Here is a 20,398-nt window from a genome sequence, read left to right as displayed (position 1 = left end):
CCCACTGCCCTGATCACACTCTGAGTTCCACTCAGTCGTTCAAAACGCAAGGAAAGAGACTTTACAATTCACTGCCCAGACTCAAAAGATCTAGGATCTAAGGGAAGTCTCAGATTTTAGGGTGATCTTCAGCTACTTAGAGCACTTGTTTTCATCCTTTTTACATTTGCACATCCCAGGGGTCCACAGACCACAGGTTAAAAACCACTGAATTAGAGCAAATAAATCTAGGCAACTCCAACAAATGGCTACAATGCACTTTTGTGAAGTATCACAGACCACAAAGCATGTCTGTAATTCTAATCCGTAATGTCCTCAAACATTTTGTTAAAATGAAATGCAAAGTCACATAAGCTCTCCCCTGGGGTCAATGCATGTTCTCACCTCCACATTGTAGAGAAACTTGAAGTTACTCGGTTCCTGTGAGGCTCTCTGAACGGCCTGAGCCAGAGCAACAGCTCCTTCCCCCCCCTCTGCCCAGTGAGTGCACTTCACCGCATCATACGCCCCAGCTTCTTTTGCTAGTTGAATGACCAGTTGCAGCTCAGCCTCTGTATCAGATCTGTAGAGATGACAATGTATACCCAGGTAGTACGCAGAGGATTTTTTGGTCTGTTTTAAACACGCAGCATATATCTTTCCCCCCCAAATATCCTAAAATGCTGAACAAAGCAAACCTAGAAACCAGCAGACCCTCTGTAACAGTCAGGAGAGATTTTCATATAGGCCTCCACTATCTCTGTGGAAGAAGCCAGTCCACAGCAGCACAGCCAGCTCTCTCCCCAACTCCTGCGGACTGTACAGAAATCTATGACTGGCAGAGCAGCATCCTGTATTTACAGCTGTTCCTGTCCTATACAGAAGTCGGCGTCACCAGCATAATTCTTGTGCTAGGAAGTAAGAGACTACCATGAAAGCTAATACCATTGTTGGTCTATGGATGGAGATCGGATGGATATCATGCACTTCTCTGAGAAGCAACAAATGATATTGTGCTACATATCATATCAGATATGCGGATACAGACTAACAGGGCTGCTACTCTGAAACATATCAGAAACTATTCACTTAGGGTGGAAAATCCTTAGCTGATTACTCAGTTTCAGACTGGCTGCAATCTGTAACTGGAATCAATTTAATACCAGTTCAAAGCTTTGTTGCTTGTATAAAAAGGGACAATAGCTACAACATAGACTATTATGTACTTAATCTTCAGGACAACAGAAGCATCTTCCGATCTCAATCATTTGGCTGGCAAGAATGAAAATTATTGGCTCAATAATCAACAATCCTATTTTACCAAGATTAAATTTAGCCGGGGAAAGAATTTAAGAGACTGACAAAGGAGCTCTCTTAGTAATCTTTATCAGACAATTTTGTTCAATGCAAGATACTAGTTGGTAGCAGTTTATACATTAGTTGTAGAGAAAGCAAGTAACATTTCAGAATCCTGGCCCTTCACACTTGTGGAATGGTTGCAAACACAGCTCTGACTACTAGTCTCACTTACTTGAAAGCATTGACAGCCACGACTACGGGAGTGCCAAAGGTCCGGGCATTCTGGATTTGTTTGCCTAAGTTACTGCAACCTATTTTCAAGAGCTGAAGATTCTGTAAGGATAAGAGCGAGAAACAAGATACATTTTGTGATGAGCAGTGAAACTTCGACCAGGAATCTATGTCTTTAACGGCAGATGGAACTAATAAGGTTAATAGTATCAAAATGGAAATAAGGCCTTAAAGACAAATTTTCATGCTGCAGCTTTCTACAAATATCACCGTTTTGCTGAATGACAGATAAGTTACCTTAAGGGAAAGGAATAACCATTTCTAACCAGAACAATTAAATCAAAGAATTATTACTAGTTTAACAGCTTAAGATATCTTCAGTTAGTTTCAGCTGCCAACCAAAGGTGGAAGGAATCAAGTCTCTGAAGTCCTTGATTTCCTTTTAATCCATTCCCTGCATAAGCAGAGACAGAAGCTCAATAACTCCTACAGTAAAGCTTCATTTTCATCCATGACACATTCTTGTGAAGTGTTGAATGTCATTAACACTGAATTTCGTGACACTTTGAAGTTTATGTTAACAGCTTTGGGTTTATGCATACTTACATTTGCAGTGTTTCAGGTTATCAGCATGGGATGCTGGCCATTTGATTACTAGTTGTGCAAAAGGGAATTCACACAGAAGTTCCACAAGCGAAGATGTGAGCCTCAGTATTACACAGGGGCCATGCTAATTAGCCAAGTATACAAATGCATCCATGTAGAGTTATGACTTTAATCTATTTCCCTCCCACACTTGCAAAAACAATATTCCTCTGATGCTAAGAAAGTCTGTGAAAGGAGTAATTACACAGAAACCCTGAATATTTGAAGTGACAGTGTTTCAGCAAGGCAATTAATCTATACACAGCTCCAGCACTGAAGGGGTCATAGGCAGCAGAATGTAGATTACCATGAAAAAAATCGAGCACTTGGACAATTACATGAGCTCAGGAGAAACCAAAAGCTCTGAACACTGACTAGGTCAATTACGATAACTGCTTGAGAGGGCACAGCCAAACTGTCATTATAAAAATGAAACATTACAGGGTAAGATAAGAAATACTCTGACAGCAGCAGAAGTGATGCACACTAGTTATTGGTCGTGCATTGCATGACAATTAAAGCAGCTGGTTAGCCAATGGCAACAATTGGATTTATAACGATCAGAATTACCTCTTCAATGTATTCCTTTGGCAAGGGTACCCCAGCAGTGACCTGCAAGAAACCCAAGAGACTCCTATGAATGCTAGCAATTTGCACTGAGTTGTATCTCATTTCAGGTTAAGAATTAGACCCCAATCTGCAGTCGCCTTTCTTCATAACACTCACTCATCTTTTTTTGAATACAAGGATATTGCAGAGATTACATATCCCAGATGTGACAGAGATGTCCCAGAGTGCAGAGACCTCATTATAATAATAAAACAAGCAGGGCATGCATCTCTAATGTACCAAGCAAAATCATGTACAGCCTTCAGGGTTACATTATTAACTTTTACTACTGACAGTCTCAAAACAAAAGCATGCACATGACAGACTGTCCGAAGAGCCAGTGGCACACACACAGCTCATTAGTAAAAGGATATACAGCTCTACAGTCCAGGCTGGAAAAACACCACCCAAATGTGATTCACTTTGCCAACAACCATTATAGCTTCTCAGACCTGGGAAGGCTCCAGGGCAGAGACGAAAGCTACAGGGGATAATGGACTGGGGAAAAGACTATGCAGGAGCAGAAGGAGACACAGGTGGAAGACAGAAAGGACTAAGGGGGAGGGGGCAGGCAAGGGCTGACAACTGCAAAATTCTAGATTTGCTACCAATGTGGGTGGAGGTTTCCAGGTCCTAGGAGAACTTTGCTTTGAGAGCTCTTTGGGACAGAGGATGCATCTCCATACCATGGGAGAGCATGTACCACAGTGTTATTTGGTAGTGTGCGCAGAAACCATATGGGCAAACAAGACAGTGTAACAGGGATTTGGCCACCAGAGGGAGCCACAGCTATCAGATTGCTTCACCAAATCAAACGGTGAGTAGAGTCTATGGAAGGTCAGAAAAAAAGCCTGACAGAAGGCTCCTCTATTGGAAGTAACTGCAAAAGTGTTTCTCTGCTCAGACCCGTTGAGGCAGTTGAGTTGTTCTGGAACAGCAGGGCTTAACCCCACCCCCCCCACCCCACAGAATCAAGTCTGCAAGAGTCAGATACAAAGTGTGGATTAATGAGCCAGACATATACCCCTGGGGTGAAATCCTGGCCGCAGTGAAATCCATGGGAGTCAGGATCTTAGCCCGCTTTTACCTCTAGCTACACACAGGACTTCAAAAGGATTCATTTATAAACAACAAGAATTGTCCCTTGGGCCTACAGAAAGCATTGCCTAGTACTCACAGTGGGTCCTCCTCCATGCATTTTCAGAGCTCTGACAGTGGCAACCAACACAACCACGTGGGGCCGGAGGCCAGAATACCGGCACTTAATGTTGAAAAACTTTTCCATGCCAATGTCTGCTCCGAAACCTGCTTCTGTTACTGTAGATGGAATAAAGAGCATATTAAAATGGTGGGCAGAGAAGTCAGGTCTCCAAAGGGAAAAAAAAAAAAAAAAAAAAAAAAGGAAGTCTCTTTTCCAAGAGGAAAGACAGCAAACATATAAATTTACCAACAAAGCCTTCCTGACCCACGAGCTTCAGTGCAATTTTATCTGCCAGGACGGATGAGTTGCCATGTGCGATGTTGGCAAAAGGTCCAGCATGAACGAACACTGGAGTCCCCTGGAAGAGAGAGAGGGCAGGAAAACACAAAAAAGGGAAGATTCAGTTACCTTCTGAAACTTTGCAAGGCTAAGGACCAAGGCATTTGAGGTTGAGAAAAATACACTTGTGGCAAACAGAAGTTCTTAAAGCCTTCTGATCAAAGGTTCATTCCCAGGAGTAAGAATCTGAAGCAAACAGGATTTTAATAATCTGCAGAAGTGGAGATATTAATCTTCCCAGGAAAGAGATGGCTAAATTATAACAATACTTTGCACTTCTGTCTGAGGCTCTCAAAACGTTTCACAAACATTATATCGTCCAAGTATCACAGACAGGAAAACTCAGACAGAGCGATTAAAGCCCACATTTTTAAAGGTATTTAGGTGCTGCTGAGCTCAGGTTCAAATCTTACATTTTCCAAACAAAAAAAATAGTGCAGATTTATTCTGCTCGGGGCTGGGAGACGGAAAGGGTAATGCAGTCTAGTGACTGAAGCACAGGTCTGGCAAAGGGGACTCTTGGGTGCGAATCCCAGCTGTGCTGCTGACTTGCTGCATGACCGTGGCAAGTCACTCAGGCCCAGATTTGTCGATGGGATTTAGGCTCCTAAGTACCTAATTCCTTTCTGAAACTGATTTAGGCTCCAAAAAACATCTGGGCCTCAGATCATGCAGCATGCTAATCGCAGAGCTGGGAGTAGAACCCAGTGGTATGTCTACATTGCAATTAAAACCCCACGGCTGGCCAGTGCCAGTTGACTTGGGCTCGCAGGGCTTGGCTTAAAGGGCTGTTTAATTGCAGTATAGACATTTGGGCTCAGGCTGCAAAGTGGGAGGGTCCCACAGCTCAGGTTGTAGCCCAAACCCAAATGTCTACACTGCAATTAAACAGTCCCTTAGCCCAAGCCCTGTGAGCCCGAGTCAACTGGCACTGGCCAGCCGCGGGTGCCTAATTGCAGTGTAGACATACCTCAGGAATCCCCATTCCCAGACCAGTGCATTCTATCTCCCAGCTCCAAGCAGCATAAAGCTGCACTAGTTTTTGTTTAAAACAAATGTAGGAGTTGAACCTAGCAAGTAGAGGACGCACCATCATGGAGGCTCCTGGCCTCTGGGGGTATGTGTATACTGCAGCTGGGAGCAAGCCTCTCAGCCTTGGTCCACGGACTCATGCTAATGCTCTAAAAATAGCTGTGTAGCTAGAGTGGCTCAGACTGGAGCTTGGGCTCTTACATCCCATCACCACAAGCCTATCGACCTGGGCTCCCAGACGCAGCGCAGACACACTCTGGGTGCACATGCATGTGGTGTAAAGAGGCTGTGCTGGTAAAGGGGAAGAGTGGTAAGAAAATGACTTTCTGGGTGATTCAGGCACCATGGTGACTGGGGCTCTAGTTAAGCCCTCTCCAGCCTTCCCCACACAGAGAGGTTACTTACCAGTAACTGGAGCTTCTTCAAGATGCGTGGCCCCTACCTGTATTCCACCATGGGTTACACGTGCGCACCATGTGCCTGGAGAATTTGAAAGCAGTGTCCGTTGGCCCACGCATGCGCCTTGGCTCCATGCCTCCGACTGAGGGGATCAAGGCTCTAGAAGAGGTGTCCGTGGCACAGACTGCATATTGGAGAGCGGTCTTTGCTACCACTTTTCCGTTGTCTATCAATGCCTGAAAGCGGGGGGTGCCCGGTTCCAGGGCCCCCAATATAGCCAGCAGGAAGGGTTGAAAGGGTGACGCACAGGCTACCATGTCACAGGGTGCCAGTGGCTCAGAGCTAAATGCGGAGGTTGGTCCCAAGGTGGTCTAAATATTTTGGGTGGCAGAGGAGAGGTAGGGTAAGGAAATTAAGGCTCCTGTGGATTGGTGTCTCCTGATGAGGAGAAAACTGATTCCTGTTCTAGAGGCGGTGGTGCTGGAAAGAAGTTGCATCTCGAGGAAGGACCAAGTGATAAACTTCTTCAAGCAGTCAACATCTCTGGAAAGGAATGGGTCTGAGGAAGGGGATTCCAGAATTCATGGGACCCAGCTCTCCCTAGATTGAGAGGGATTGTCTCTCTGTCCAGACTATCAGAGCCGGAGAGGGTGCTGACGAGGATGGTGCTGGGATAGTCGGTGAACAGACTTTGACGGTGCTGACAGTCTTTGACGGTGCTGACCTCCCAGAGGTTTGGGAGGTGCCGATGACAGTACCGACAGATGGTACTGATGGAGCCTGATGTTTATGGGCTTTCTTGTCAAGCCTCTGGGACTTAGGACACACTAAGTTCTCTTGGGCTGAAGTGCTGGGCTTGCTCAGAGCCCAGTCTGACTTCTTTGAAGTGTATTTTGAGGAAGACTTAGTCTCACACATATCCTGAGAAGATCCCATCAGAGGGTTCTATGGAGGCAGATTCTCTGGCACTAGTGTCGGATTTAGCAGCAGGAGGTTCACTTCTTGCTGAGTAAGATCAATTTACAGGGAGGTTTCCTGGCCTGGGTCCGACTGAGGGCTCATGGCTGTTTCCATAAGGTATTTTTGGAGGTGGAGTTCCCACCCTTCTTGGGTATGGATGGGAAAGGAGTGGCAGATACTGCACCTCACTGCAATGTGGCATTGGTGGTCGTCACTGATCAAGAAGATCATGGGCAACAAGCGCAGAGTGTGAAGCCTGGAGACCTGAGATAGTCCAATCCCCGTACAGGGTATGGGGGGTCTCCCAACAATTAATCTAACACTAGAACTATGAAAACACAAACTACGAACTGTACAAAATGCTAAAACTATTTACCAAGCTTAATCATATTTTAAAGGGACGAGACTGAAGCTACGGACACAGAGCAGTTCTGACCCGGAGCAGGCGGTGATGAGAAGGAACTAGAGAGGTGATTGGTCCACCCTGCCCTGCCCTTTCTCCTCTCAATCCAAGGCACGAGGTGAGCCAGGACACATGCATGGACCAATGGACACGATTCCCCAGCTCCAGGTACATGCGTAACCCACAGTGAAATACAACAGGAACCATCACTCGAAGAAGAATGTTTAGTTATTTATTTACTCAAACTGTGGGTGAGGATGGGCGGGGTAAAATGTAGCAAGTGGATAGGGGTGAGAGAAAACATACAGATAAATCATCATCATCTTGCACTCTACTCAGTGGTGAAAGGAGACAGAAACCGAGACGGGGGGCTCTCAGTGCACCAGCCAAGGAGAAGGGGGGCTACAAGGGACGCTGCCAGCCCAGGCCAGGGAGAGAAACGGGAGCTTCCCATTGATTTCAGCAGAGGAAAGGAAGCTGCACTTATTTGATCCCCTTACTCTAGCCCCCACTTGCTCCACCGTAACCACTAGCAGGTATTCAGACAGGACATGGGGTCATAGGCCTTACATCTGCTCCTCCTCCCCAAAACCCCCTTTATAAAAATCCTGCTGGAGAAACTTGTGCCAAGCATGGGTAAGAGGAGGGAAGAGATCGAGTCACTGGGAGTTGGCATGAGAGTTCCTTCCAGCAGCCCCAAAGCACATGGGGACAAGCGCCCTTCCCCTGGACAAAATTTCCTCCCTTTAATTAAAAAAACAAAACAAAAAAACCCCGGAAACATTTCACATCCCCCAACTGCTGCTTGAAAGAACGAACAGGAGAGGCAGATCCATTTTTACAGGCATCAAATGAAATTAAAGCTTTGCAATTAAATCAGCTTTTCCGAGGCTTCATTTTGAATTTGCCAGTCTAGCGAATGTACATACAGAAGCGGTCAATGAAGGAGTGCACTGCTCACCTCTAATGTCTGCATGAGGTTTGGCTTAACTGCATCTTTCATTAAGACAGCCAGTGCACCAGTCACTCCCTAAGGGAACAAAGGAGAACAGAACATCAATTCCCAAGGTCTACTAAGGCTGTGTTTGTACCATTCTGAAATTCCTAGTCAACACCCTGGTTCTTCCTCCATCGCGGTGACCCTTCAAAGAACAGAGCTAGCAGCACTTACTCACGTACCAGTTTCATGATTCAGTGTGGCTCACTGAAGAACGCTACACGCGCTGGTCATGAAACAGGGGGGAGATCGCTGCAGTATGAATAAGACACTCATGCGGAAACAGTGTATTGTGCTAACTGCCTCAGCTTCTCTTTCAGTCACAGCATTAATTCCTTTCATTTATGGTATCTAATCCCATTTAAGGATTTAAAAAAAAAAATCTCACTGTCTTTAATCATAGAATTATAGAATATCAGGGTTGGAAGGGACCTCAGGGGGTCATCTAGTCCAAGCCCCTGCTCAAAGCAGGCCCAATCCCCAGACAGATTTTTGTCCCAGCTCCCCAAATGGCCCCCTCAAGGATTGAACTCACAACCCTGGGTTTAGCAGGCCAATGCTCAAACCACTGAGCTGTATTTTTTTTTTTTTTTTCATTTTCGTATCTACATTTATATTTACTGGCCTCAAAACTAATGCATCCAACTGCCACATTCTGGCCAGGTCTGTCTGGCAGAAACAGGTTTTTAAAGTGAATTTTGGTGCTTGTGAGAAGTGCCGACTGTCCTCACTGGAGACCGATGTCCTCTATTTATCCACAGAACAGGCTCAGCACGGGCAGCAGTAGCTCACTGCTCCACCCTGGAGCCTCAATCCTTCTCAGGCCTGCAAAGGGGGAGAGAGTGATCTTATCTTCATGCACGTTTCCCATCTATTAGAACAGGGGTGGGCAAACTTTTTGGCCTGAGGGCCACATCTGGGTGGGGAAATTGCATGCAGGGCCATGAATGTAGGGCTGGGGCAGGGGGTTGGGGTGCAGGAGGGAGTGCGGTGTGTAGGAAGCGGCTCAGGGCTAGGGGTGCGGGGTGCAGGAGGAGTGCGAGGTGCAAGAGGCTCAGGGCAGGGGGCTGGGGTGCAGGAGAGGGTGCGGGGGGGTGTGGAGTGCAGGAAGCGGCTCAGGGCAGGGGGCTGGGGTGCAGAGCGCAGGAGGGAGCTAAGGACAGGGGGTTAGGGTGCAGGGAGGGGTGCGGAGTGCAGGAGGGGGCTCAGGGCAGGGGGTAGGGTGCAGAATGTGTGCAGGCTACGGCAGGGGGTTGGGGTGCAGCCGGGGGCTCAGGGCAGGTTCTGGCTCCAGTCCAGCGATGCTTACCTTGAGCAGCTCCAGGGTAGCAGTTGCGCTAAGGCAGGTTGCCTGCCTGCCCTGGTCCCGCGCTGCTCCCGGAAGTGGCCAGCACCACGTTCCTGCAGCCCCTGGGGGGGCGGGGCGGCTGAAGGCTCTGCGTGCTGTCCTCGCCTGCGGGTAATTCCCCCAAAGCTCCCATTGGCCGTGGTTCTCTGTTCCCAGCCAATTGGAGCTGCGGGAGGCGGTGCCTGCAGGCGAGGGCAGCGCATGGAGCTCTCTGCCCCCCTCTCCCAGGGCCCACAGGGACGCGGTGCCAGCCTCTTCTGGGAGCGGCGCAGGGCTGGCAATCCCGCGGCCAGATCCGGCTCACGGGCTGTAGTCTGCCCACCCCGTATTAGTCACTGGAGAGGGCGTTTTTATGACTGACACCAGTCCACTAGGAACTGAACTGAGATCACTACACAGCCCTGGCAGTAACAATTTTAAGTCACTACCACCAATGACTGGATTTGAATGAGTGAGCTAAGATCCTCCATCAGCCCCCTGAACCTTCCGGTCTCTTTCACAGAGACAAATTTATTCTCAGCTGGATTATAGTATTCAATTATACACAAGGAGAATTTGCAATTATTTAAAAAAAAAAAAAGAAAAGAAAAAAAAGACATACTGGTTCATTTAATTCTTGTTTCAATCTCACTCTGAGGTTTTGTTCGCATTTAATAGATTAAATTTAATTTTACCCAGCTCCAGAAGAAAATAATGAAAAACTGCAAAACAGTATTAATGATACTGGACTGCTATATAATTCAGTGAATCCTTTGACAGTTCTAACTATTCCCCCAAACCTCTCAACCGTCTGTGTATCCTACAAGGAATTTGTAGCCATTAACTTTTGCTCCAAAATTTCTTCCTTTCTCAGACTTCCAGACAGAACAGTGATATCATTGCTGCTGTGTGTGCCATGTCTGAAGGGCCTGGGCAGACAAGGCTCTCATTGAGTCAGCTAGAGTTTTGCCTGTGTAAGGACTATGGAGAGGTATGGGGGGGGGGTGTCTTTACCAAATTAGCTTGTGAGACTGAGGCTGCCAAATGTATGGGAAAACACTCAAATGGCCAAGAGAAGCAGTGAGTTAGATTTGATGAGATCCCCCTACTCTGCAACAATTAGGTAAAGAACTATTATAATTCAAGACTGATTTTACCCAAACTCCAGCCAGTATTAAAGCACCTCCCTGACAAAGTGCTGTCTGCCTGAGTAACAAGAACGTCTGTCTCCCCCCGTGAGGTTCTGAGCTAGCCAGGCCTGTTTAACTGGGAAGGTCTTGGGGACAGGAGTTGAGATTTGAAAAGATCATTAGTGGATTTGTCACACTGCTCCCATTCCTTTCAATGGACACTGGGTGGCTAAATGCCCTAGTGGGCTTTGAAAGCCTCAACCAGGGCATTTTCAATAAAGGGCCCCCAGTTTTGGAACTTAGCTTAATTGTCCATCCGCAGAGCCAAGATTTGCTGAATGTTTGGTCACCCTGCAAAGTGCTATTCCACCAAGAGTTAAAGTGGGGCAGGATGGGTGGGAGAAGCCTTAGTATTGAGATATTTGTGACAGTTTCTAGTTTGGGATATTGGTCCAGTGGGTGGATTTTGTTATTGGTACATTTCATACGGGGGCCCAGTTTTCTGAAATGGCTCACTCCAAACAAGGTGAAATAAAAATACAAACATTTCCGAACATCTGACTGTTGTCTTAAGCAAACGAGGCTTTTGAAAGATATTGTGCCAAATTCAGCAATGACTATGTAGGCTCAGGTGGGTGTCAAAGGGACAGTGTTAGGCAATGGAGAGCGAGTGTTCTTTTTAGTGGGAAATAGTGGACTTTTTTTTTTTTTTTTTGCAAGGCTGTTTTCTGGAGACTCTGTACTCCCTCACAAATGGCTACATTTTTGTAGGATTCACCATAATCATAGCATTTCATGCCATTGCATTTTTCCCCATTAATTCTTAGTGCTGAAGCCTCATCTTGACATACAGGAGAGCGATCACTCAGACAGACACACACACACTCCCAGATGCCCTAGAATAAAGAGGACTCTCTTCTCAGGATGAAATTTGAGCCTCATTGAAGTCAAAACTCAAATTGCAGTGAACGAGACCAGGATTTCATCCTAGTTTTCAATAGCCTACAATCCCTCCTATGTGGAACCATCTTATTGTTTTACATCAGAGGACTTTCACTTGCAACAGGGAGTTTTTTACATTTAGGGATGTAGCGATTACATGGCTCTCTTACAAGATCATCTGTAGTCACTGGCTCTCCATTCTTGCTAGAGGCTACCACCATTTTGCCCAATCGTCTTCTCATATCCCCTAGTCCATCAGTGAGTGCCAACACTGCCATAATTTCACTTGCCACCGTGATGTCAAACTGGGCCTGTAAAAGATTAAAAAAAAAAAAAAAGGCAAAAGCAAGCAAAAAAGCGTCAGAGCTGCTAAGTAGAAATTTTTGCTGCACTGAATTCTTGGAAATATATTTTTGTCATTTTAAAAGAAACATCGATAGTATCACAGCTAAGAGTGCTTAAAGTTCACAGTGTTTAATTAGATTTTTCTGCAATTTAAAGAAAAATGCACAGGCACCACATTATTCTACTAATATCATATGAAAATGTATTTCTCTAGGCACACAAGCTAGTTAGTAATTTAGCATCAGAAATCAAGTATAAAGTTTCATGCCAGAATGTATTTTAAAGAGCAATCTAAGTAATTGGTCTCAATGCTGCAGCATGTGAAAAAACTCCTGTAGTCTCTATAAGAAACAAAGTCCCTGGAACAGGTGTAAATGGTTATTGCTGCACTAAATTTTATTCCGCATGGTTCTGGTTTTAGGTCTACACTGATCATTCCAGTCCACCATGAAACCAACATTCAGGAAAGGACTTTTTTGGTGACCGAACTTCAAAACCAAATGCGGCAGGGTTTGGGATGGGAATTTTAACACTGCTAGGGGCTCTGCTTCACATCCCCTCGCCTTCATTTGAACAGGGAGATGGCACAACGCACGTTTGTTAATTCCTAGGGGAAGAAACGCTCAGAGAGGTGAACATTACAATTTTATTCAGGGACTGTTTTTCTCCTGCATGCTTCTCAAAGGGTTAAATGGCCCAAGAGCCAGGAACCAGTTACCGTTCGCGTGAAGCCTTTCTCTGTCGGAGACTGTCCGATAGTGATCTTCCGCAGGAACCTGTCATTTGTGTCCATCACTGCAGGGGGGGATTGCAGGGAGTAAAAAAAAACCCACCACATTAAGCTAATACGTGTGATTTCAAACTTTGAAATATCCATGCTGCCGCTCAGAACATTGACATCACCACTAGAGAAGGGGTAGTGATGAAAAGGACGATACTCTTTTTAAACTAAAATACTACTACTAGTAAATACACAACGCTTAAACCCATAGATCTTAAAGCCCTTTTACAAGTTATTACATCATCTTATTTGTATTATGGTAGCTAGGTCACAACCGAGGTCACACCGAGATCAGGGGCCCACTGAATTGGGTGCTGTGCAAACACATAGTAAGAGATGATCCCCTGCCTACATAGCTTAGAATTTATGCACACAAGACAAAGGGAACAGCAGTATTATAATCAAATATTAATAAAATCTAGCTCTTACATCGTGCTTTTCATCCTTACATCTCAAAACATTTACAAAGGAGGTCAGTAGAGTCCCCATTTTACACATGGGGAAACTGAGGCACAGAGAGGCAAAGTGACTTGTCCATGGTCACCCAGCAAGCCAGTGGCAGAGCCAGGAATATATATTCAGGTTTCCTGACTACTGGTCCAGTGTTCTATCCACTAGGCAACACTGCTGCCCCATTTTATAGGGGGAAACTGAAGCAGAGAAAGCTCAAGGGATTTGCCCAAGGTTGCACAAAGACTTTGTGGCAGAGCTAGGAATCAAATCCACAATCAAAATCACAGCCCAGTCCCTTAGCCACAAGGCCATCCTTCCTCTCTAAAGGTAGCTTGACATTCTCCCTCTGGCTGTCTCATCCCCATTAGGCAACAACAAGAGATTGGGAAAATACTAATGGACGAGAGAGAGAAATAAGAACCCACAAAGAACTGCGTAAAGAAACGCTCAGACACTACAAATTTAGTATCGAACAGTTCTTTTTTTCTGCATTTCGTAAGAGAACTGGGTGTGAGAAATATTCATTCAGAATTCCCTACAGACATCTTATTTCCACCCAACTGCTTGTAAGTTTAAATGCTTCACAGTATATTGCCAATTATGTTAGTGCCATTAAGTTCTGGGAGCCAGATATGAGAAGACATTTCACTTCCCATTGCTGAGAGCTATAGGATAATCTCTGGATTCAATCAAAGAAATCAAAATAAATCAGTCCAATAAATAATTTTTTTGGTTTGCTTTTGCTAGTAAAATTCTAACCAGCCTGCTGCACAGACCAAAGGGATCATATTTTTAAAGCACGAACCTCAGTCTGTTGCTGATTACTCAGCTATATTTGCAAAGTGCATTCCTACAATACATCCCAAAGGACTCTACTCCTGACTACAGGGGTTTGGACTGCAACATGAATTTAGACACAGCTTGGGATCTTTAATCACACTGGTTTTAGAAGCATCTCCTATAGAATGGGCATGGATTTGTGAATTCTGATCTCAGCTCCATTGTTTTGCCTTTCTGTTTCAATTCCCCCCACCTGTAAAATAAGGACAGTCAGCTACTGCCACTGAAGCTGGGCTAATGGTTATTTCCAGTGAACTCACGGGGTAGAGGAAGGGTGCAATATCTGTACAGGGATCTGAAGATGTAAAGTGCTATATAAAAGGGGCAGTGTCGCCTACTGAATAGAGCACCAGACTGGAACTCAGGATACCTGGATTCTATTCCCAGTTCTGCCACTGGCCTGCTGGGAGACTTTGGGCAGGTCATTTCACTTCGTGCCTCAGTTTCCCCATCTGTAAAATAGGGATAAGGATACGGACCTCCTTTGTAAAGCGCTTTGAGATGTATGGATGAAAAGTGCTACAGAACAGCTAGGTACTGTTATGTAAATGCTAAGTATGATTATTTTGGGGGATTGAGCCAGTGAGTGATTTAAAATTTATTTAAAATTTTGTAAAGCCTTTGTAAAAACTAAATTGAAAATTTGTAATGCAATCTTAATATAACGTTTATAAGAAAATAATTTATAAATGCATTTTTTAAAAACCCTGTCACTATTGGTAGGGTACCTTATTTGTAGATCACAGAACTGCCATAGGTAAAAAAACCAAAACACTGAAAATTAAATCAGCAAACAAGCACACAGCTCTACTCACACACACGCTATTGACTTCAAATGACTTGTGGGCCTAAAGTTAAACAAGTGAATAAAGTGTTTACAACATCAGGGTCTAAATTTGTATTTTTACTACAAACTTTGAGTGGTGTGTAATGTTTGGAAACAAAGCAAAATTGCTTCAGGGTTAAAAAAATGAAAAGTCAATTTAGACTTTCAATACATTGATGCTGTCAACTTGTGGTATATACATAGGCCATTTAAAAAAAAAAGGCTCCTAAATCCATATTTAGGCACCTGAGTGTTGGATTTTCAAAAAAACCAATTAACTTATTCAAAGCATTTCAACTCTCAGACTTATGGAAGTTCAATACTTCAGAAAATAGGGTAGGTTGCAAATACAGCACAGAATGTTTGCTTGTCAATTTTGTGATTGAATTTGTACAGTTCTCCCAGTAGGATGTTAATGAATTTCTGGACTTGCCTTTTTAGCATAGATAATGAAACTTCTTACTTCCTAACTGTAGTAGAATTTCAGATTTTACGTATTTTCAGACACTATTTCTACCAAGGCCTGCAGATTTCTGTTGGTATAACTTTTTCAGCTAGGGGTGTATGTGATTTTTGTTTTTTTAACCGTGATGGTTATACCACTACAAGCCCTAATGTGGATCCAGTAATAGCAGTATAAAGGTACCTTATATTACTATAGTTTTTTCCTGTACAAGAAGTGGAATAAAGTAGAGTGCTATAAGCATGTTCAGCTAGATCAGTATAGTAAAAGCATTACAACATGTGTGTGTTGACAAGGCCTAATTAAAGAGACAAGTACAAAACACACACTTCAGCACTGTAAGGTTATAAAATGGGAAGAAAATAAAGAACTAGAAACACGAAAATTTAAAAAAAAAATCTGATTTTTTTAAAAAATGAAAATTTTTAAAATAAATTTTGTAAAAAACCAAAGATTTTATAGTTATTTAAATCACGATTTTTATCCACTGTGGTTCGAACTACAATTTAAATGCTCAAGAGACAACATTATTTTATTAATGGGATGCCAGAGACAGAAGTAGTTTAACATTCACTTCAGAAGTTATTCAGGCTGAATTACTGTTACTCAAACATTTCTTGCAATAAATAATTAAATACAGAGAGTTAAGCCATCTGTTCCAAGCTATTCTAGAGGGAGTAAAGGTCCAAACAATGCTGTTTCTGACATTAAAAATCACTGTTTTAATTAATCAGATCTCATTTCTCGCTGGCAGCTGTAACTGAACCAACTAGGATAGCAGTGAAATCAGCCAATGAAAAGGTTTAAAATATGCTGACAGAATGACCGGATTAAATTCCACCACACAGCTAACAGAGCAAAGAAGTGAAATTAATGGATTGAGACAGGAAAAGTAAGAGGCAGTGGGGCAGCTTCACAGCAGGTGTCGGTCACCAGAGTGAGCTGAGGACCTGACCCACTCATCGGTAATGCGAAGGCTGAAGCTGAAAGCCCTGCTCGAGTTCTGTAAGGAAGTAATAGTACCACATCTGCCCTAGGTACTTACCAGCATAGTATCTGAGCACCTCACAGTCTTTAATGCATTTATCCCCACAACACCCATGCGCAAGACAACTTTGGGAATATGTCCCCAAGCAACTTGCCCATGGTCACGCAGGAAGTTGGTGTCAGAGCACAGAAGTGAACCTGGTGCTCTCAAGTGCCAGGACGGAGCTCTTAAGGACTTTTCTTCTCAGCATGGGGAAGACTAGGCAGCTAACCAGGGCTGCCAACCTTTGTATTCTCTCACTGAGCTACTGGCGAAGTCTGAAATACAGCTTTGTAGCAATTAACTAAATCTCCCCTGAGCACATCAAGATTCAAGCCAAGTCAGCTGCTCTAGGACTGAGACTGAAATAAAAGCCCAAAGGGTGAATCTAGCCTATTGAGCATGCACAATGTCAGAACCCCATGTTTTGCCAGTAAACACAGCTCCCTGTACGTTTACAACTTCTCTTTTCACACATTTGTCATATCCATCAGTTCAGCTGTCTATTGCTCTGGTACCTCTTTGCCATGTTATGGTGGCTGGATCAATATCCAATCTCACAAATTTTTTTCTCTCTTCATCCGTCAATGTCCCAGGGTCAGTTTTCTCAATACCCAATTTCTGGGGAGAGGAGAGGGGAAAAATAAATAGTCCAAATGTTGAAGGAAATGAACCTTTATTAAAATGATGAGCCTTCACGCAGCAGGTTTTCCCATTTTCAGCAATAAAAGGAAGGAGAGGGTGTCTCTGTAGAGCTACATTTCCCTGCATAAAGCAGCAGTGGAGAATCCGTTTCTGAAGCACAGAGTGCAACTAGGTAATTGCAAATTCTGTCAGAGGGCAATGCATATAATACAGTCCCTCCCATCAGAGCGGGCGTCAAATGTCAACACAGGTACAAGACAGCTAGCAACATTTTAAAGAGGAAGGGAAGCCCCTTCCATCAGCATCCCTAAGAAATCATGCAAAGCTCTACCTTCTGTGGCAGATTCTAAACACAAGTCTCATGTGTTTACACTGGATTTCTCATTACTTGGCCTGCAGCCACTACACACTGCCATAAGTATTAAAACACTGCTTCTTCAGCATGCTAGATACAGTGCACAAAGGAGGCATTAAACAATTCAGTCACAAGACAGTTAACATCCCAGAAAGTGCTGCCTGAAGACCAGGAACTTATTGAAGATGGGCAATTTACCAAGATGCTTAATTGAGAGAGGCATTATCTCATGGAGCCAGATTCAAAGTATAAGCTTAGAAATGAGTGAAGCCATGGAACTGATTTAGGAACAGCAAGCATTTTATTTAGACAGCACAGACCTACGTGTTCCCAGAAGAGAGGCAAGAGGGACAGGTTCTCCTCTGTCGCTCTCCTGAGCACCAGGGGTTCTCAGAGCCAGCAGGACTCTCCTTTTGCCAGTTTTAGCATCCCCTTCACACCTCCACATTATAGCCAACAGCGCTGTGGCAGCAGAGGACTGGCAAGGGCTCCCTGCAGAGCCTGTCAGTAACACTCCATATAACAGGCCTGAGTGCTTGATGTGACATAGCCCAGCAAAGGAGGAGAGACTGAAACTGGCAATCAAACATGAGTATCACATGGTGTAGACATTACAGCCAGTTAATGATACAAAAATGTAGAGTCCCCACAATCAGACTGTTGTTCTTGCCCTCCCAATGGACACCTGTTCTGGCTGTACAACATAAAAGTAGTTGTGCAATTCTGAGTGCCTCAGGCTATGTTAATAGGAAGGCCAACAGGTTAACCAGCAGACAACTCCAATAACTTCCCCTGAACCTATCACCTAGATGATGATCTTGTTCCTACTGTGAAACGGAATTGCTAGAGACCAGGAACACACGCTGGCCCATGTTCTTTTGCTGAGCACTAGACAAACGATGCCATTTGCATCCCACGTTCTAGTCATTTAAACGACCATTGAACAGCTGTGTGCCTAGATGAGTGCAATTCAATGGAGTATTTTTCCATGTAAAAACTGACACACAGAATGTGAAAATAAAGCACCTCTCTCCTTTTTTGCTCAGTTTGTATTAAAATACAATTTCCAGTCGCTCACGATCAGAAGGCTGTGTTTTTGTGTTCACTGCCACAATAAATACCACAGCATGAAACGTTCATCTTCAGTCATGACTATGTATTTGAAGGAGGTCCTTGGGGCAAGGACTATTTATTTCTGACTTATGCTGCATCAAGGACACTGAAATAACAGTAGATTATTTATAAGGGGCCCTTGTTTCTTCCTAACTTCCTTGTAGTTTACTTATTCACTGAATACTGTATAAAGTTAGACTGAAACCTCTTCAAGGACAGGGCTGTGACATGTCTTTAGCTGGATTGTGGGGTAATGCATTTTTGCGTGCTGCATAAATAAATACCAACAAACAGACCAATGTAAGATTTTTGTAATTTATCTTTTCACAAGGTAAAAGACGACACATACAGGACAGCACCAGAAACTTAACAGGCTTGATTAACTCACCTGCAGTCTTCGGATCTGAATATCAGAGAACTTCCTAACACCATTGATCAAAGGCACCAAGCGGGTAAAAAGAGCCTTGAAGAATGAGATACAATTAGCAGCTGCAGGGTGTCCAAAAAATCTTGGCAAAATAGACTGTGCTTAACACAACACAGAATGGAATCATCCGCGTCATCTCTTACCTGATCAGACTGAGTTTGCTCGTGGAACATACGAGCATCAATAGCTGCAGCTACTAGATTATTGGCTGCCGTGATGGCGTGGATGTCACCTGTCAGGTGGAGGTTAAACTATAGGAAAAAACAGACATCAGTTATTTTACCCTTCTTTTACTTTTTTTTTTTCCCGGTAGTTTGTTATAGCCAGATGGAAAGAGAAATATTAATAGCAATGTTACCGGGGGAGCGGTGGGGGGAAATTGCTCTGTGCAATGTGTGGAACAGAAGATGGAATTTGTCTAAAACAGAAACATGCCGCCCCCACATTTATGTCATTTTACAAACTTCCTGAACGAAGTGTTCAAAATGAGTTTCTCACACAAAAGTCAGTTCCCTCAGCTCTGCCAGGATCATCAAGAGAAGGTTCACGCAGATGATGGAAAAACATGGCTATACTGCTTTGTTGTCACCTTCATTTTAGACACATGATCTGATTTGTGCAGCATAGTGGGATTAGAGGTTAGGATTTACAGCTGCTTCTTCTGGGTTTAGCATATAAAAATGGAGCGGGGGGAGAAGGGGATGCAGTTGGGGACATTATGCATAGCAGGAGTGAAATGAAGAAGGGAGATGGTGTTAGAAGTCAGAAGAGATGACAGCAAGAGCTATAAAATCTTAATCCCATACACTCCGGAAACCTCAATTATTAAGGCCTTAAAATGGACAGATGGTTGAAAAACAGAGTAACTGACACTGGATAGCCATGTACTAATCACCAGAGCCAATCTTATTCTAATACACAAATATGTGCCATTGCTTATTGCCTTATTTTGCACCTCTCGTTTTAATGTTCTCTACCGGCTAAATTCTTCCTCAGCTGGAGATTGCTTGCAAAAGGTATCCACTAATATCTCAGAGCCTGTACTGTGATGAATAGCTCCACAGACTTGCAATTTTTTTTTAAAATCATGTTTTGATTAACACCCCTCCCCCACCCCCCAAGATTGGAATTGGTCTTAATGCCACAGAGGTCACAGCCAGATCTTACCTATCTAGTCTGTTTTCCAGCCACAGCAGGATTGTTCCTTATTATTGTATATGGGCAAGCATTTTGAACAGTCTAGTTAAGTGTCCCAAATGACTGGGCTTCCACAGCTTCCATTGGGAGATTATTTTTCCTTCCTTGAATTCACTAACATACCCCTCAGCACCATGCTAATTAAATCTTTGCCTGCTTTCACATTTACATCTTTTGTGGACTGGACACATGAATCTTTCCCTATAGTCCCCTTATCATTTCTGCTGATCTTCCTTGAATGCCTTCCAATGTGTCACTCTATTTCTAGCTCAAAGAGCAAATAGCATATTCTAGGTGCAGTAACACAAGAGACATTGTCTTCTAACTCCATGCCCTGCGATGCTATGTGTATGGATGCAGCCTCTCCCTGCCCCGTCAATAAACAAAGAAATCATATTACCTTTGCTGCTGCCATATCGCATTGCATATTCCT

At 44.0% G+C, this 20,398-nt stretch overlaps 1 protein-coding gene across 4 annotated transcripts in view; it reads right to left on the bottom strand.

Annotated features, from left to right (window-relative positions):
• Positions 1-20,398, bottom strand: part of MTHFD1 (methylenetetrahydrofolate dehydrogenase, cyclohydrolase and formyltetrahydrofolate synthetase 1) — a 105,073-nt gene that overhangs the window by 12,665 nt on the left and 72,010 nt on the right. For all 4 annotated transcript variants that reach the window (XM_045013621.1, XM_045013619.1, XM_045013620.1 and 1 more), the window contains 11 exons: positions 18,912-19,019; positions 18,730-18,804; positions 16,747-16,849; positions 12,557-12,633; positions 11,664-11,804; positions 8,059-8,127; positions 4,211-4,322; positions 3,941-4,080; positions 2,725-2,766; positions 1,511-1,611; positions 385-562 (listed from right to left, as the gene is read on the bottom strand). In XM_045013621.1, coding sequence (XP_044869556.1) covers positions 385-562; positions 1,511-1,611; positions 2,725-2,766; positions 3,941-4,080; positions 4,211-4,322; positions 8,059-8,127; positions 11,664-11,804; positions 12,557-12,633; positions 16,747-16,849; positions 18,730-18,804; positions 18,912-19,019 — 1,146 coding nt within the window. The remainder of the gene's footprint in view (positions 1-384; positions 563-1,510; positions 1,612-2,724; positions 2,767-3,940; positions 4,081-4,210; positions 4,323-8,058; positions 8,128-11,663; positions 11,805-12,556; positions 12,634-16,746; positions 16,850-18,729; positions 18,805-18,911; positions 19,020-20,398) is intronic.

Source organism: Mauremys mutica, chromosome 4 (assembly GCF_020497125.1).
Source record: "Mauremys mutica isolate MM-2020 ecotype Southern chromosome 4, ASM2049712v1, whole genome shotgun sequence".
Taxonomy (NCBI): domain Eukaryota; kingdom Metazoa; phylum Chordata; order Testudines; family Geoemydidae; genus Mauremys; species Mauremys mutica.
Note: the sequence above shows the minus strand (reverse complement) of the source record. Positions and strands in the feature narration are given on the sequence as shown.